Genomic DNA, 20,508 nt, shown 5'->3' with positions numbered 1-20,508 from the left:
ATTATTATTATTTTATAGTTAATAATATGTTATCAAATACGAGACTCTATTACTTGAGAAATATTTTGAAAAGACCAAAAGTACGTTTTTTTTAAGTTGAAATTTCAAAAATAGCTATGACTAGATGTAACACCCCGAAAATAATCTAACTTAGATTAGTCCAAAAATCCCTGAGAAAAGAATTGAAACCTTCATCAGTGGGTTGTATGAGTGCCACCCTACGGTTCTAGATAGTTCTACGATCGGAGGGGCTTGTAGACCTTCATCAGTGGGTTGGTTGTATGAGTGTCACCCACTTTATTTCATTATTTTGTTCATCAGGCTTTCTCAAATAACTCTTCTCTCTATATACTTTTTTACTCATTCTCAAAGTATAGTTTTAGCTCTTAGTACTGTAGAAATACTATTCTGGTAATTCATATACTTCAGGTAGTACACAAAATGCTCCGGCGAGGAAAAATGTTAGGGTTTAAGAGTGTTTATTAAGTCCTTCGATTTTGAGTAACGCTTCGAATTTCAGGTATGTAGGGCTTCAATAAGAGTATTCCTTCCACTTTCATGCCTAAAGTATTTTGATTATATGATAAATTATGTTTATTTTCTTTAAGCTTTACTCTAAGTTATGTGGGTGTTTATCCATGAGTTCTTCCACCCCTGTAGTCCAAAACTCTTTCAACTTAATTTATTGATTTCAAGTAAGATTTTCTTCTGGATAATTTTTATTTCTACTTAATAGCATGAATCATGATTAAACTAATGATTATTGGTCTATTTTGATGCAAAATGATTTCATATGTATGAATTGATGGTTTGCAAGTATTTTCTCTATTTAGCTCTTTAAAGGTCCTTGAAATTCATGGTGGGTTGTTTAAAGCATGATTTTTAATTGATGCATTTCAAAGTATTTATGCATAATTTCATTTACAATCATGTTTGAAAGTTAAAGTGATTTAAACCCACCTAGTTTTACTATATTTTCAATGAAGTTTGACTTAAAAGGTTTGAATCCAAATGAATGTTTATGAAAACAATGTCTATGATAAAAAAAAAGTCTTATAAAATAAAAGAATGATGAAATCCTATGAATGATGGATTCTTTATGCTATAAGAATAATTCTTGCATATTTGAATCACCAAATGTTTTAATGATCTATTCTACCGAATATCATGTTTTGAATTCTCAAGCTATATGCTATGACTATTTTGAAGTATTAAACTATTCTGTGGGATTGACTTAGCACCGAATAGGTCATTGAGGTGAGATTCGGTAAGAAAATCCTAGTAGCAACCCCTTGTCTCATTAACTTTGTGCCAACATAGGAGCCCTTGTAGGCTTAGTCTAATAGATCCACAAATAGCCCTTAAAGTTAAAGTTAAAGAAATGAATGAAGTTGACGGAGTTCTACCAGGCAAGTAGTCTCCCCGACCAACGTAGGAGGTTATGTTGTATTCCATGTAATAGCTCGCATGGTCTTAAAATTCGGTTATGGTCATTTTCCCACAAAATAAATATTTTAAAGAATATCTATATGATTGATTATGCATGCATTGCATTATGTTTCATATTACATAAATATTTTAATGTTTTCTCAATGTTCATGCATGCTTACATACTTAGTACATTCAAAGTACCATCGCATACTCTTTTGCCTACGTGATATCACTATATAGGGACTGGTGCTCTTCCTCGTTCTCCTCCACGTGGATAGTTGAGATTTTATTTGAAGACTACTTTTGGTGAGTTCCCATGTTCTGAGAACAATACTCCTTTATATTTCTAGCTTATGATATATTGAGATCTTTTACTATGGCATTTCTTCTATTATGATTAAAGGTGAGTTATGGACTTGTCTTAGCCCCGTTAAATCTAAAAGTTAGAGGTATTGTTGGATATATATAATTTGAAGATTTACTATTATGACATCTGCTTGTTTATTTATTGTCATTATCTATGAAAGACTAAAAGAATGCTAAGAGACTTGTTTGAGATACTTTTGGGTTTCTCATTCGTCATGTCACGTCTAGGCTCTAGGTTTGGGTCGTGACAGTCCCAACAAGTTTGAGTCTCTGAATCTCTAATACGGTTGCTTACCACGGTCTGTGATGCTTACCATAGCCTGTGATGGCTTCCGTGATCAACTCCTGGTGCCAGTTTCTGCAACTTTTAGAGATTTTCTCCTTTGTTCCTTGGTTTTGGACTTTAAGAATTTTTGAGGTCTTACAATATCTCCCCCTTGGGAACATTCTTCCTCAAATGAGAACCAATAGCATAGAAAAGTACATGGCACGGGGGCTAGCAACCCAACATGAATACACGAACATTTGAAATACATCAAACATGAGATCTTTAAACTTTAACATAAAACATTACTTTAAAATTCAACTTCAAGAATATGCATGCATATGAAGACTTAGGAAAGATGAAACATAAAAGTCTTAAATACTTAGGCATGAATGACTTATTACCTTAGCCTTGAGTAGAATAAAACAGATGAGGATAACATTTTATCATATCCGCTTTCACTTCCCATGTAGCACTTTGGGAGCATTCGTTCGCGAATGATGAGATCGCTTAGAATTTTCTCAAGGATCAATAAAACTCAAGAACTTTAAAACTTTAACTCAAGAATAACTCATGCAATTTCATCAAACTCAAGAAGGTACGAACTCATAGATGGGAATAGGAATATTACCTTCAACATCGACACTTGGAGAAATAAATAGATGTGGGTATTTGGATTTCATATCCTCTTCGGCTTCCCATGTAGCCTACTCATTGATTTGATTTGTCCATAAAACTTTGACTGAAGTGACCTATTTGTTCCTCAATTTATGAACATGATGATTAAGAATTTGAATAGGAACCTCCCAATTAGAAAAACTATCTTTCACTCGAATGCTTTCTGTAGGAACAATGAGTAAAGGATCTCCTAAGCATTTCTTAAGCATGGACATATGGAATACTGGATGAACGACATATAACTCTGAAGGAAGCTCTAACTCATAGGTGATGTTGCCCACTCTCTTTATAATCTAGTAAGGATTAATGTAACACAGACTCAATTTCCCTTTCTTTCCAAACCTCATAATTTCGTTCATGAGCGAAACCTTAAGGTACACCCAATTATTTATCTCAAGCTCTAAGTCTCTTCTCCAAACATCAGTGTAGGATTTCTGATGACTTTTCGTTATTTTTAACCTTTCTTGGATGATTTTCACTTTCTCCATAGCCTGGTGGACTAAATCTGGCCCTATCAACTAAGCTTTACCAATCTCAAACCACCAATTGGTGATCTACATCTCCTCTTATAAAAAGCCTCATATGGAGCCATTTGAATGCTCGAATGGAAGCTGTTATTGTAAGAAAACTCAATAAGCGGTAAAAGGTCATTCTAATTACCCTTGAAATCGATAATACGAGCTCTCAACATATCCTCAAGAGTCTGAATAGTATGCTCGACCTGATTATCTATTTGGGGGTGAAAAGCGGTGCTAAGGTTCACCTCCAAACCCAAACCTCTTTAGAAGGACTTCAAAAATTATGTAGTGAATTGAGTACCTCTGTCTGAGGTGATGCACAAAGGAACTCCATGTACTCTAACTATCTCTTGAATGTACAACCTTGCATAATCCACTACCAAATCTATAATTTTCATGGGCAAGAAGTGGGCTGATTTAGTCAACCTATTCATAACCACCCAAAATCAAATCATGTAGTCTACGAGATCGCGGTAAGCATGTATTGAAATCCATGTTGATCATCTCCCACTTCCATTCTAAAAACTCTATATTCTAAGCTACACTACAAGGACTTTGATGCTTAACTTTGAATTGTTGTCAATTTAGGAACTTGGATACAAACTCTGCAATGTTTCTCTTCATACCATTCCACCAATAGACCTCCCTCAAGTTGTGGTACATCTTTATAGAACCTCTATGGATGGAATACCTGGAGCTATGGGCCTCTGTAATTATTCTATCTAGAATACCATCAACATTTGTATCACACAACCTACTTTGATGTCTCAACACTCCATCTCCCCCTTTGGCGGAAACCATTACTTTATGCTTATGAACATAATCTTTTAATTGGAGGAGAATAAGATCTTTATCTTGATTTTTTTTTACCTAGAAAACTAATGAAGACTCAGCCCCATTTTGGACAATAACACCTTCCTCATCAGACTGCAAAAGATAAACTCCCAAATGGGCAAGTCTATGCACTTCCTTGGCTAACTATTTCTTCTCCTCCTTAACACGAGCGATACTCCCCATGGACAACCTACTAAGAGTATCGACAATAACAATAGCTTTACCTGTATGGTAGAAGATACTTATGTCATAGTCCTTGAGCAACTCAAGTTATCTTCTTTGCCTCAGGTTAAGTTCTTTCTGATTTTATACATATTGTAAGCTTGTGTGATCTGTGAACACATCTACATGCACGCCATAAAGATAGTGTCGCAAAATCTTGAGTGCAAATACTACCCCTACCAACTCCAGATCATAAGTTAGATAATTCCTCTCGTGAACTTTAAGTTATCTGGAAGAATATACAAAAACCTTGCCTTTCTGCATTCGAACACAACCCAATCCAACTCTAGACGCATTGCAATAAATCAGAAATCCATTTTTCCCTCGGGTAGGGACAGAACCAAAGCAATAGTCAATCTTGTTTTTAGCTCTTAAAAATACTTCTCACAAGCATCAGACCATTGAAACTTAGTCTTCTTTGAGTCAACTTAGTCAATGACAATGATATAGATGAGAATCCTTCAACAAATCTCCAATAATTGCCAGCCAAACCCAAGAAACTTCTTATGTCAATCGGGGATGTGGGTTACCTTGAGACCTCTAGTCATTTTTGTTGTTATCTGTGGGTGCACTTATTGTAGATGGTGTATGACTAGAAGACCTCTTATAGAAGAAAGAACGATTGCCATTACCACCCTTCTGATGGTTGCCCTCATTACTTGTAGATTTGGCTCTATTGCTTTGCTTCTCCTCTCTGTCCTCCTTTTTATTCTCCTAATTTTGCTGGGCATACACCATGAGTCCGGAGATGTCTATATCAGAGATCAACAAGGCTTCTCAACACTCTTTCTTTACATGCCTGCCCAAATCTGAAACAAATTTTCTCATTTTGGATCTCACATCGGGAACCATTTCGGGAACATACTTAGATAAATTTGAGGCCATAGTCTTTATTATCATCCCTTCCTGCTTTAAGTTAAAAAAACTCCTCAACTTTTGCTTCTTTGATCTCTCACAGAAAGAAGTGGTCCAAGAAAGCATTCTTTAACTCATCCCAAACTATAGGTTTAACATCCTCACCTTTGTTATACTCCCATTTATTATACCAAACATTGGTAACATCTTTCACCTAGTAGGAGAAAAGTTCAACTCCCTTTATTTTTGTGGCATGCATGGTTTTCAGAATCTTCCACATGTCATTAATGAAGTATTGGGGATCTTTCTCAACCTTGGATCTAGTGAAGATTGGTGGGTTCATCCTTAGCAAATCATGCATCTTATTTAGAACAGATGGCTCTTTAAGACTAAAGCTTGGGATTGGAGCATTCTGACAACCTGTCTGTGCAGCCATCAACTAGGTAAGCATAAAATAGCTCCCTTATATTCTACCTCTGAAGTCATCGTAGGCTAGGCGATCTGTGGAACTTCCTAAGTCCCATTCTGAACTTCCTCCTCAACTACTCTGGCTCGGTTATAGGTATGCTGTCCAGATGGTTGTAGAACCTCATTCTCAGCAACATTCCTTTGAATTAATGTTCTTTTCAAAGACATGACTTGAAAATCGTGAAACACATGAATACGATGGAGATTTATAGAGTTAAACTCTATAGCAAGCGATTGAGTAAAAAATAAGTGAAACTATTCCTAAAGTCATGTAGCCTTCTTATTATAAATGTGCCATGCTTCTAACCGATAAGAAAGACTCTACTAGACTCGGCTTAATAGACACCCTAGGACTCTTGAACTCTATGTTCTGATACCAATTTTTTCATGTCCCGATCCTACATCCTGGAAGTGGCTAACATTCGAAAATCATTGTTGGTCCCTGGCTAACCCACTCAGTGAAAGATTCTAACTCATAAATAACTCAGATGGGTACAATAAAAATTGCAAATTCATACTTCTTTAGCACAATTCATGAAACAAAAATATATAAGATGTATGAGACTTAACTCTATATTTTCAAAAAACATGCTCAATGAATTAAATCGAACATTGTCTACTTGTCTATGAAGCCTCTATAATACTGAATCTGAAATAGGTACTGAGACAGGTCCACAACTAACTTAGGATCATAATTAATAACTAAAAAATAAAGACTCAAGAGCACCTCCAAATACAAAGAGGTCTCACCAAGAGTTGGATAGAAACTGATCTTCAACGGTGCGCTGGTTGAAGATCTCTATCACCTGTATCTGGAATTACGTCAGTACATAAAATATACGAGTATGTAAAATGGAAAAAAAACTTACTTAGGATACTCAACTCAAGAACTTAACTCTGAAATAGCTGAACTCAAATAAGTATGAAATATAATAGGAGACCATTCTTTAAAAGACAGTAATGCAACTCAGTGTATAAAATATAATAATTTTACTTTTTGGGGAGTTTCTCTAATCGACAACCATTACTTATGAGGTGAGTGATGATACAATGAATTATTGACGTTTTCACAACCGTCCAATACCTTGCAGGATAAGGGACGCAAACTCATCTCTGGATCCTATAAAAGTCCTCTTTTGGGACAATGAGGAGTTGCCCGAATGAGTGGTACGATCCTATCCTTTGTTGGCTACATAGTTTATAGTATACGATTTGTTCTATATTCTTACCCAAATCGGTGCTCAATACTACTCCCAAAATATAATTTATTACTCTAATAACTCAATAGGCTCAATTATTCTCTCTTGGACTTAGCTCAAAGCTCAACTCTTCTCAAATCATTTCTTCTATTTAAAATAGACATAAACTCAACTCAATGAATATATTTAAAAGAAACATTTGACTTCTCAACTCAATCTCAAAATATGTGTTTAAAAATACTCACATCATTTATACTCAACAATTCTCATACTTAAAATAGTGATTAAGAAACTTCTCAAAATATTAAATAAAAGACTTCTCAGGAATGCTCAAACTATTTTTCAACCAAATGATGAAAATAATTACTCATTCTTTAACTCAAATAGTGTATAAAATAAGCAATACAAATTTTAACTAGGGTTCATGTGAATGCAATCATGAATCCCAAAACTCAAAACTCAACTCAAGAAATTCATCAAGATATATTTGACTATGCACTAGAAACCAATAGAATTTATATAGGAAACTCAAGAATTCGAATTATCGAAATTAGAAACTCAATTTTGAAACTCAACTTGATTATATAGAGATTTAGGGCATGAGGAAGAACTTAATCCATCATTATGATAACCTTACATACCTGAAATGAAGATTCCCTAAGCGAAAATTGAATGGTAGACTTGAAATCCTTGAACCCTAGCTTCTCCACTTCTCTTTAGTTCTTACTCTCAAAAGTTTTGGGTGTTTAATAAGGGAAAAACCCCTTTGGGTACTAATAAGAGACAGGTTCTGGTCCCAAAATAAAGTGTCTTAAGTTTGTAAAAGTGGAGAAAAGACCAAAATGCCCCTAATTAAACAAAAGTCGGGCAAAATAAAGTCTCCTTGTCCACGACACGGACTTAGTCCCCTGATTCAATTATCTGATTTTTTCTTCTCAGAATACAGAGACAATGCGTAGTCTACTGTCTTAAAATTTCCTAGGATCAAAATTATCCTCCCCTTGTGGACCTGGTCCCAGTTTGGATTTTCACAAATATTTCACTTTGGATAGTGACATGTTGCCCAAATTCATCTCTTTCTAAATTTTTTTCTTAGTTCTCGGAATAATTTAAGTTAGAATAGTATGGGGTGTTACCTATTAGTCTGGTGGAGAAGGAGAACTTGGCGGCTTATCAACTCTAGGGGGATGTACAAGTTTAGTTTGATCAATGGAAAGATGAGAGGGGTAGGGATGATGCTCCCGTTGAGTGGTTGGTATTCAAGGGTGATTTCCTTGACTGATGCTTTCCTTTGGAGTTGAGGGAAGCTTAGATTCATGAGTTCATCAATTTGCGACAAGGTAATATCACTGTAAGGCAGTATGCCCTCATGTTCACTAAGTGTTCAAAGTATGCTCCTTTTAGGGTTGCTGATCCAAGAGCTCAAATGAGCAAATTTGTTTTGTGTGTGTTAGACTTAGTGGTTAAAGAGTGTAGAACTACTATGCTAATCAATGAGATAGTCATCTTTAGGATTATGGTACGTGCCAAAGAAATAGAAGAGGAGAAGTTGAAGGAAAGATCTAGAAGGGAGTCCAAGAGGGCTTGAATCGATGGTGGTGGATTTTGACATAGTAAGCCTGGAAATGGTGGTCATCCTCAATTTCACCAAAAGTACTCCAACAAAAATTCTTCTAACACTCCAGCCCCCATGTTCAATAATGATAGAGTGTCTAATCCTAAGTCTCAAGGAGGAGTTATGAGTGGTCAACCTATTTCTCCATGCAATAAGTGTAGTAAAATGCATCTTGGCGAATGTCTAGTGGGTTCATTTACTTGCTTTGGTTGTGGTAATATAGGTCAGCAAGTGATGGATTATCCTTCAAGTGATGCTAGAGGTGGATATGGTCAACTCCAGACTCAAACTACTACAGGCCGATTGACTCAGCATGGTACTACTTCGGGTGGCGGTCAGCTCTAAAACAGATTTAATGCCCTTCAGACTTGTCAAGGGTTAGAGGATTCCCTTAATGTTATGACTAGTATGTTGAAAGTCTTTGACTTTGAAGCTTATCATTATTAGATCCGGGTGCTACTTTATCCTTTGTTACTCCTTATCTTGCTATAAAATTCATTGTTTGTCTCGAGATCTTGTTAGAGCCTTTTTCGGTCTATACTCCTATTGGTGATTCAGTTGTGGCTAAAAGAGTCTATATGAGTTGTCTAGTTTTAGTTTTTCATAAAATAACCTTAGTTGATTTGATAGAGCTTGATATGACTGATTTTGATGTTATTCTTGGTATGGATTGATTTCATGGATACTATCCTTCCATATGTTGTAGAACCCATGAGGTCAAGTTTTAGTTTCCTAATAAGCCAATCTTTATATGGGAAAAGTAGTAATTCTATGTTCAAAGGCCGATTTACCTTGTGCCTTAAAGCCCACAAAATGATTTCCAAAGTATGCATTTGTAACACCCTATGTTTTCCATATGCTAGTCCTATTCATATGTTACTTGACATAGACTTATCATATAGGTGAGGGTCCATGTATCTTATATGAGTAAGGTTGGTTTAAAATAGATTGGAAGGTGTTGTAATGCCTTTCACATTTCATCATGTATACTCTAATTTAGCCTTGAAGGAAGAATTTAAACTCGAGGTAGTAAGATAGTATTTGTGCTTAAAGTTTAAAGTGAAGTGTTACGTTAAAGAAAAAGAGATTAAGCTTAAGAAAATGAAAGAAAATAAGTGAGCTTCTTGCTTAACTTAACTAAGCTAGTAGGTGACAAGTAGGTGCATCGCCTACTTAGACTTATTGACCAGCCTAAAGGACCAAGTGCATCACCTACTAAAACACTTTTGACCAGATTATTGGGCCAAATACACTACCACCTACTTACATTAATTCTAGACAAAGTTGAATTTAAGAATAACGAGAAAATGGGCAACCAAGGTCCAATAAACATAAGTCCATAAAGGCCCAAGTGAAAATTCCCAGTAGGTGCATCACCTACTTGATAAATCATGGCCCAAAATGAGTATGAAGGTTGGCTAAATAGTCCCCTTTAAAAGGGATTGAGTCAGCTCATTTCAGCTATTTTTAACTTGAAAAAAAATCAAATTCTCTAGGGTTCTCTCATGCTTTCTCTTAACTTCTTTTAGCAGCCATAAAATACATTGGGTTTCTTAGATATCCCTATTTTTAAGCTAAGATTGAAGAAGAGTTCAAGCACTTGAAAAGTATAAGTAATAGAATAAAATATCCCCCAAGTAAGGTAAAGCTACTGCCATATTTATTATTTTCTTTTATTTTCTTAATATATAGCTAGTGTGCTTGTTTATTAACCCCTATATTATTATCAAGACAAGTTAGAGAGGACAATTATTACCTTGAGGAATCCAATTCTTAGCAATTGGTATTTCTTTCCAGCAAGGTACTACTGCAATTCTCCCTCTCTTATGCTTGAGTTAATTGAGACTGTTAATGAATTTGAAATTGTTCTTTTTACATGATGTAATCTTGGGGATGATGTTCTGGTGGGTTGTGCATGTTGGGACAACCATGGAGGGGAGTTGTAGCGACCCTCCAGGGATGATGCTACTTCTTAAAAAAATTGTTTATAAAACTCGTGATATTTAAAAAAGAACTTCCCGTAAGGCATATTTATATAATCTAGTAGTGAAATTTGGCCCATTTAAAAATAGTTAAAGGTGTAAGTATTTAGCCAGTTTAAAATTCTTTGATGTCAATTAAATCAAATAAAACTTCCAATTTAGGACGGAGCGACTTTTCAAAATAATTTAAGAAACTAACGTACGAGACATCCATGTATTATTCTTTATCACTACAAACCATGCTATAAACTATTACCAACTTATAAGTATCCAAGCTTAACTAATTCATGCTTCATCCAAATATTCCAACTCCAAAGGTTAATTTAGTACATCATAAGACTTGGAAATTTACATGCCCCAAAATAACATAACAAGCAACCAACTTTAAGTTACAACCCATAGTGTCATGAATGGATCAACCCTTACAAATAAATACATAAATACATATACACAAGCACCCATAGATCATATACATGTCCCAGAAAATACTATAAAATATAGATGCCTATATGCAAATGTGATCTTCCTTAAATCTCCCAAAAACTTTATTTCCAATGGCCAACTTCAAGCATCTTCTCAGACATTTCATACGTTAGAAACAACTATCGCTAAGCATAAAGCTTAGTGGTGCAAAACTACAAGTTTGAAGTCTTTAGGTTCTCCAATTTATTTTCTCAAGTCATGAGCAGCACAAATGTACACATAATAAATAAATCAAGCCAAAAAATATATCACGAGTATCAAGTTCTATATGTAAAAGTTTAAGTGTCAATAATTCATAAAAGCACATTTACAAGATTTGGAACCAAGTATCGCCCAATATGTATGTAATGCTGTCACACCAAACATGATCAAGTATCAAGAAGTACCGGAGCCCTGTATCAAGAAGGGTAAAGACCCAATAATCAAGAGAACCAAGAACCATATTAAAAATGACTTCCTAATTCGTACTTATAATGGACAACTTCCATATTTAAGATGAACTAAAAATCCATAATCAAGATGACAAAGGGTATGAAACAAGAGGCATGCCAATAGTGATAAAGTCACAGCCATAAGAAGGACAAAGTCCACAAAAATGTCAAATGATCGAGCAATCCGTACAAGTGGATGAGTTAAACAAGTGTTTTGAAAATTTACAAATATACCAACATGACAATAAAAATTTCAAGAAATAACAAACATACCAAGATAGGCTTTCAAATATACTAGAAGGTAACAAGAGTTTATACACAAACCTCAACCTTTTAGCATACAACAATCCAACACGACTTCAAGAGTTCAAACCGTAGACCAACCAATGTCTCAAGTTCCTCAACTAGTACATGATATAAACAATCTTGAAAATACCATTAAATATCCTTTTTAATTTCTAAAATATCCATAATATTGACATAAAATAAGATTTATCTGTCAAAGTAAGCCTAAAATATTTTCAATCGAATTATATTACCAAAACAGTAACTTCGGCAATCCAAGTACCCCAGGTTGTAACTAAAATTTGAAAATGAAAATGACAAACCTGGGCTTTATGTCCTTCATAAAATTTTTAGATCTATGTCTAAAGTTTTCAATACAACAAAAATCAACACAAAACTCATTTTGCACAAAAATATATCATCAAAATACTAACAGTTATATATGAGGGATGTTTAACTCAAGAATCTGGACAGAATTTGTCCGGTTGTATCTAATTTTTAAAAATGAAATCTGCAAAAATAGATTGTATTTACTTCATGACACTTTTATATCCATGTCTTAAGTTTGTAATCCAAAAGAAATCACCACAAAACTCATTTTGTACAAAAAGATATCATCAAAACACTAACCTTTATACATGAGGGATTTTTAAATCAAGAATCTGGACAGAACTTGTCTTATGTTTCATCCTCTTTTTTCGACTTAATAACAGCAGATCTAGGCTCCACCATAAAATAAGAGTTGTAGGTACAGTAAAACCTCAATAAAGTAATATTCGATAAAGTAATAATCTCGCTAAATGAATATATTTTTCTCCGGTCCCGACTTGGGCCAGTTATATTAAAGTTATATTCTCGCTAAATGCATTAGATGATAATTAAAAATAAAGTATTAAATACCCCCAAAAAATATAAAGTAATAATTACTAGAATACATCAAGAATTTATATTTATTAAATCAGTCAATAATACTAGACCAATAATCATTTCTTTTAAAAATATGATTCTATAGTTAATTGTTTTTTCTTCCCACCAAAACCAAAATTAATCTCATCTTTAACTATTTTTCTTCTCATTTGACAAATACTCTACCGACCTTTTGAGACTGTGCGATATTGTTGATTTACTAATAGTCAAATCAAACTTTTGGTTCACCCATGCTTGCAAATCTTTTTGGCTAATAGTTGGATTCTCTTTCTTCTACTCACATATTGCGTTTTTTATTTTATTGGTTAAAGATAATTTTTGTACACCTTTCAAATGATGAAAAGACATTATACTTGAATTATGATTTTTAAACATCTAGCTTTTTCATTTTATAGTTAACATAAAATCTTTTCATATTCTATATATATGAATACAATTAGAAATATTAAACTTCACTATATTTGTTTAGCTTTTCTAGATTTAAATAATAAATATGCAAAGATACACTTTTTAGTTTTCTAGATTTAAACTTTTGAAATACTTAATTCAAATATTTTTTTCTTTCTTATGGCACATACTGCAAAATACTCTCTAAAATAATAAATATTTATTTATCGATCAATAAATATTTTATGCATTTATCGATAAACTAATAATCTCGATAAATAAATATTTTTTTCCGGCCCCAAGCATATGCATTTATAGAGGTTTTACTGTATGTGAGTTAGCTTTCCAAAATATATTTATGTGTTAAAATCAAAGTTCTACACAACATGATATTCAAGAATTACTACTGGCTACACAGTCCCAAAAACGGATTTGAACACTTACCAAGATGTAGAGTGTATCTTGAGTTCCAGCTAAAAGAAGTAGGTTTTTCTTAAGATTTTTGTGAAATAACTCGTTGTCAATGACCTATAAACATCCTTTAGTATAAAATAAGTGAACCTCTTAGTGGAGCTTCATTTTGATATAATATAGAAGCGATATCCATCACTCAATGTTGCTGAAAAGTTTAGTTGCTGCCCAACTTTGTCATTTTTTAAAAAATAATCAATCCTACCTTGATTATCATTATTAGAAAGATATGCTTATATATAAAATGTCATGGACATTTACTAAACTACCATAAGACAATCCGTCATAATACTGTCACGATTTAATGAAATAAAGTTTTTTTCTCACGTTACAAAATTTGAGTAAGTAGTAGTTGATCATATCATCAAGAAATATCCACTTTAATATGTAAATTATCTTAAATAATTAAGGGCATTACAACTCTCTCCCCCTTAAGAAATTTTGCCTCAAAATTTACCTTGTTTTAGACTCGGAACAAGTATGAATATTGGGTCTTCATGTCTTCTTCTCGCTCCCATGTGGCTTCTCTTCCAGAATGGTTCCTCCAAAGTACCTTTTCTAAGGGAATTCTCTTGTTTATAAGTTGCTTCATTTCACGAGATTGAATTAGGATGGGTTCTTCGTTATACGTCAAATCTGGATTAACCTCAATAGATTCGACTGGAAGAACATGAGATGGATCAAACCGATATCTTCTGAACATCGAAATGTGGAAGACATTGTAGATCTTGTCCAACTCAGGCGGCAAAGCTAATTTATTGCAACTGGTCCCACTCTTTCTAGTATCTCATAAGGTCCGATAAATCGAGGACTAAGTTTTCCTTTTTGGCTAAATCTCATAATCTTTTTTCCATGGAGAAACCTTTAAGAATACTTTATCGCCAACTTGATGCTCAATATCACACCTTTTCAAGTCAGCATACGACTTTTATCTATCATAAGTAATTTTTAGACGATCACTAATCACTTTTACCTTGTCTTCTGTTTGTTGCACAATTTCAGGACCAACAAGGTTTCTTTCACTAACTTCACTCCAATAAAAAGGGGTTCGACGTTTCCTTCCATATAAGGCTTCATAGGGAGACATCCCAATAAATGCTTGGTAGCTATTATTGTAAGTAAATTCTATCAAATTCAAGTGTTTTTCCCAACTACCCTTATACTCAATAACGCAAGCTCGAAGCATATCCTCTAAAATTTGTATCACTCTTTCCGACTATCAGTTTGTTTGGGGATGAAATAAAGTGCTAAACTTCAACTTAGTACCCAAGGCTTCCTTTAAGCTACCCCAAAATCTAGATGTAAATCTTGAGTCTCGGTCAGATATAATGGAAATAGGGATCTCATGCAGTCTTACAATCTCATTAATGTACAATTCTGCTAAACGCTGAAGTGGGTAATCTATTCTGACTGCCAAGAAGTGAGCACTCTTTGTTAGTCTATCCACTATCACCCATATTGCATCATGATTTCTTTGAGTGCGAGGAATTCCTGAAATAAAGTCCATAGTTATTTTCTCCCATTTCTATTTCGTTATTGACAAGGGTTGTAGCAACCCAACTGGAACCTGATGTTCTCCCTTTATTTGTTGACAAACCAAACATATTGAAATGAACTCTGTAATTTCTTTCTTCATACCATTCCACCAATAGTGTTCTTTGATGGTCTGGTATATCTTTGTATTTCCAGGATGCATTGCATATGGTGAAGTATGTGCTTCATTCAAGATTTCTCTCCTTAATTTGTCATTATTAGGAATATATAACCTATTTTGGTATAACAAGACATCATCCTCCTTTAATGTAAAATCTTTCTTTTCCCCCTTTTGAACTTCTTTGGTCAATTTTATGAGTTTCTCATCTAACTTTTGTGCTTCTTTCACCTGTTCATGCAATATTGGCTTGACTTTCAAATTAGCAATCACCGATCCATACAAATCAAGTGTAAAATGGACATTCATATCTCTTAACTCTAGAAGCAAAGGCAAAGAATTCAGATGCAAGCTTGCAAAGGATTTGCGACTTAAGGCGTCTGCAACCACATTAGATTTACTTGGGTGATAGTCAATAATGCAGTCATAATCTTTGATGAGTTCAAGATATCTGCGCTGTCAAGTATTTTAAGCTCTTGTGATCAGTGAATATATGACACTTTTCTCCATACAAATAATTCCTCCATATCTTTAAGGCGAACACTATAACAACAAGTTCTAGATCATGAGTAGGATAATTCAATTCATGTGGTTTTAATTTTTGAGATTCATAAGAAATAACTTTCCTTTCTTGCATCAAAACACATCCCAAACAATGATGAGAAACGTCACTATATATCATGTACTATTTCCCCTTCATTGGTAGCGTAAGTATAAGAGCTTATGTCAATAAGGAATTGAGCATTTCAAAGCTCTCTTGTCACCTGTTATCCCAAGTAAACTTCACTTCCTTCTTCAAAAGTATCGTCAAAAGAGAGGCAATAATGGAGAAGCCTTTCACAAACCTTATATAGTATCCTGCTAAATCCAAGAAACTTCTTACCTCAATAAGACTTTTGGGAGTTTTCCATTCAACAATTGCTTCAATTTTACTAGAATCCACCTTTACACCTTTGGCTGACATAACATGTCCCAAAAAAGTCACTTTATTAAGCCAAAATTCACACTTTGAAGTTTAGCATAAAATTCTTTGTCCTTCAAAGTTTGCAGAACAATCCGAAGATGTTTATCATGCTCTTCTTTACTATTGGAATATATTAAAATATCATCTATAAAGACCACCACAAATTGATCAATATAAGGCCTAAATACTTGATTCATTAGATCCGTGAATATTGCAGGAGCATTAGTCAATCCGAATGGTATCACTAAGAATTCATAATGACCGTATCGAGTTCTAAAAGCAGTTTTAGGAATATCTTCCTTTCTAACACGCATTTGGTGATACCTAAACCTTAAATCAATCTTTGACAATAAATTGGCACCCTTCATCTGGTCAAACAAATCATCAATCCTTGGTAATGGATATCTGTTCTTGATTGTTATTTTGTTCAATTGTCTATAGTCAATACAAAGTCTAAGAGTTCCATCTTTCTTCTTCACAAATAGCATAGGGGCTCCCCAAGGAGAAACACTTGGACGAATAAAACCTTTCTCAAGAAGTTCTTGCAATTGAGTTTTCAATTCCCTTAATTCTGTTGGTGCTATTCTATAAGGAGTGATAGAAATGGGAGTAGATTCAGGAATGAGCTCGATCGGAAATTCAACTTCTCTTTCTGGTGGCAACCTAGGAAGATTTTCTGGAAACACTTCAGAAAAGTCACACACAGTAGGTATATCTTTAAGACTAGGACTCTCCACACTTATATCAATTATGTGAGCAAGATATGTATTATAACCTTGACGAATCATCTTTCTTGCTAAGGCCGCAGAAATAATATTAGATGACAATAATCTTTCACCTTATACAATAATGTGTGAAAATGTAGGGTCTTTAAAAGTCACATGCTTGGACTTATAGTCCACTTCTGTATGATATTTATAAATCCAATCCATACCGATAATAATATCAAAATCGTGGAAACACATTTCAATTAAATCAGCAGGAAAGATCAGGTTTTGAATCATGAAAGGACAAGCTTGAAATATTCGATTACAAACAACTTGGTAACCCAAAGGACTTTCGACTAGAATGTCAAAGTTAAGTCTCACAGATTTCACATTTTCAGGAAGAACAAGTGATGAACAAATATAGGAATGTGTAGAGCCAGGATCAAATAGTGTAAACAAAGATAAGCCATATAAGTGAAATTTACCAAAAACCACGTCCTGTCCCTCTTGATCATCTCTCTTCCTCATAGATAAGCTCGTACAATAGCTTTGGACCCGCTAGCTTGATTTGCTCCACTTGCCCCCACTGCTTGGTTGTTTTTAATCCTCTATTGGTTTCAAGAGGATTATTAGAAGACTTCTGAACTGAGCCCTCAATGTGCAAGGAAGGAACATTTTTAGGATTAGGACAGTTTTTCACTTTATGATCAAAGCTGCCACAATTAAAACATGCACCAGAAGCTCTTCTACAAGCACCATAATGATTCTTTCCATGTTCTGTACAAGTGGGAGTGCGAGTCTTGCCTTGGCTATAACTCAGAATACTAGCTGTAGAAAAATCTAGTTTGCTTTGCTTTTGTTGGTCTGACTTGTTGACACTACCAATCTTAGAATCATCAAACCTTTCCTTTTTTGGATGGACCTCCAAAATATGACCTAGGCTTCCGAAATCTATTCTCATGTCTATTGGCTTCTTCCTTATCAAGTCTTTCCCAAATAAAAGTAGCAGAAACTAATTTATAAAAGCTCTCATGTTGCAGGACTGCCACATTCTTTCTGATGGAATCGTTCAGTCCATCTTCATACCTCTTGCATTTATCTTTTTCCTTGTTAATAATGCCTCCAGCATAACGAGAGATTCTAATAAACTTTTGTTGATACTCGGCGATAGATATGCCTTATTGCCTTAAATTCAAAAACTCTTTTTTTCTTAGTATCACAATAAGCAGACGGGACATACCTCATACGAAATTCTTTAACAAAATCATCCCAAGTAAGAACTGGAGGTTTTTTTTGGCATTTGGCACACTTACCCACTAGTCATAAGCGTGTTTCTACAATAACGAGATGGCATATTTGAATTTGGCAACATCTGAACACTCCAATTGCTCAAACACCCTCTCATGTGCTTAAGCCATTGTTCAACATCCGTGGGATCAACTGTGCCTTCAAACTCAGCTCTACTCCTTTTCCTCATTTTTCAAAGTTTAACCCATTGAGATCATGGATCGTTTCAGCCATACGGTGAAAGAATTCAGCCATCTGTTGAAAAGAAGGATTCATAACTTAAGTACTAGGGCTCATATGAGAATGTGGACCAGCTCTTACTCCTTGTTGATTTCCCATACCATACCCACAAGTTTGGGGAATATATTAACTCGAGGACTATTTTCCAACCCCTTCTAGTGTATGAGGTTGGGAATAAGAGTCACTCATATCTTCACGAGCAGCTTGCATAGGTCTACGAAGGAGAGGCCATAACTTAACTCCTTAAAAAGTGAAGATCACATTGCATTAGGGACATGGATATGATGCATGTGCAACTTATATGAATTAAATATACTATTTACCCTATAGTTATCAAATAATATAGCCCAAACGTTCCAAAAAAAATAAGTGTGTAAGCAAATCACAATAAAATTCCTAGAACCACAAACCTAGGCTTAGATACCAACACTTGTAGTGACCCTCCAGGGAGGATGCTACTACTTAAAAAAATATATATAAAACTCATGACATTTAAAAAAGAACTTCCCGTAAGGCATATTTATATAATCTAGTAGTGAAATTTGGCCCATTTTAAAGTAGTTACAGGTGTAAGTTTTTAGCCAGTTTAAAATTCTTTGATCTTAATTAAATCAAATAAAAGTTCCAATTTAGGATGGGGAGACTTTTCAAAATAATTTAAGAAATAACTTATGAGACATCCATGTATTATTCGTTCAGCATCAAAGGGATCAACCGTGCCTTCAACTCAAATCCACCCATTTTCCTCACGAATTTTGTTATCTGAGATGAATTGTAGTGATAAGAAATAATACATTGATGTCTCGTAAGTTAGTTTCTTAAATTATTTTGAAAAGTCGCCCTGTCCTAAATTGGAACTTTTATTTAATTTAATTGAGATAAAAGAATTTTAAACTGGCTAAAAACTTACACCTTTTACTATTTTTAAATGGGCTAAATTTCACTCCTAGATTATATAAATATGCCTTATGGGAAGTTCTTTTTTAAATGTCAGAAGTTTTATATATGTTTTTTAAGTTGTAGCATTCTCCTAGAGGGTCACTACAAGAGTCCCCTTTAGGTACAATTGCTAGCTCATTTGAGCACTTTGCATGTAATATCAATTGGAACTCATGAGGCAATAACAAAAGGCTATGAGTTCATATTTACTTCCATGTTATGATATTGAGGGTCTATTTTATGTATATTATGATAATGGTGTGGGTGGATGTGTTGAGAAATTGCGGAGACATTAAAGGACATATCATTGCAGCATGTGGTGATACACCACTTAATATGGTGTTACATGGACTTACTGCCTACCACACAATTACATATTAATTTGCATGGGTTCCACAGCACATGTAGTTTTGGGGAGGACTTTATAAGGAGGTGGTATAGTATATAGACATGATTAAAGGAAAAGGGGAAGGGAAGAAAACCATGGCTAGATTAATTGCGTTGTTACTTCCCTCTTACTGTTTTGGTGAGATCAAGATGATCAATTTAGTTGATTAGTTACTAATACTAGTTTTACAACTTAGTTCATTGTGGATTAATAATCTGAAGGAAAGGAGCTTAAGTCATACTATTTGAATTGCCTAGCAAGTTATGTAAGACTATTCGATTCCTTATTATTTCGCATGAAATCTATTAATTGTGTCACTGCCAACAAGTGAACTTCCTAAGCGATCTTCCAAGTAAAGGATACATAGTGGAAGCATACAATCTCTTATGTAGCTAATGATCTTTTTTCCACTCCCTTGTGTGTCAAAGTACGTTGATATGTGTTTGTTGTTAGATTTACAATTTTACTCTTCCAAGCACTAGTATGAAAAAGGTACTTCCCAAAGCAAGCTTCACGAGTTCTTCTTTTAGTCAATTGAAGTCAATAGTGTCATTTAAATTCCTAAGCAAATATTTGCATTACATTTGCTCTTTATGTTATTTTTACTGCCTTAAATAATTATTCCCATGTCTTATACTACTTGTCCATAATCGTATAGCTCAAAAATGATTATGACCACCAAAATAACAATCTCAAAGATCAACAAATAATATGAAGCAATCTGTGTAGTTGTAGGTTGTAGCCTAGGGACGAAAGCCTAGCAGTAACATTCCTCAAAATATTCACAAGTTCCTTAAAAATGCCTTGGGAGTAGGTCGCTTGCGTAATTCATTATCCTTATCTTTTTTGGTAAATTCAAGTCTGGAATATCGATTAGGGGGTCAAAAGCTACAGGAAAAGGGGCTCGGTGGATTT

General features: G+C 34.4%; 1 protein-coding gene across 1 annotated transcript; it reads right to left on the bottom strand.

Annotated features, from left to right (window-relative positions):
* Window positions 1-14,942: 14,942 nt before the first annotated feature.
* On the bottom strand, window positions 14,943-16,400 carry LOC129899858 (uncharacterized). The gene is made up of 3 exons (XM_055974866.1): window positions 16,076-16,400; window positions 15,952-16,025; window positions 14,943-15,524 (listed from the first exon to the last, which is right to left on the bottom strand). Exons 1-3 carry the CDS (start codon window positions 16,398-16,400, stop codon window positions 14,943-14,945), a joined length of 981 nt encoding a protein of 326 aa, XP_055830841.1.
* Window positions 16,401-20,508: the final 4,108 nt, after the last annotated feature.

The sequence above is a fragment of the Solanum dulcamara genome, chromosome 8, assembly GCF_947179165.1.
Source record: "Solanum dulcamara chromosome 8, daSolDulc1.2, whole genome shotgun sequence".
In the NCBI taxonomy this organism is placed as follows: Eukaryota; Viridiplantae; Streptophyta; class Magnoliopsida; order Solanales; family Solanaceae; genus Solanum; species Solanum dulcamara.
The sequence above is the reverse complement of the archived record's forward strand: the minus strand, read 5'-3'. Positions and strand labels throughout refer to the sequence as shown.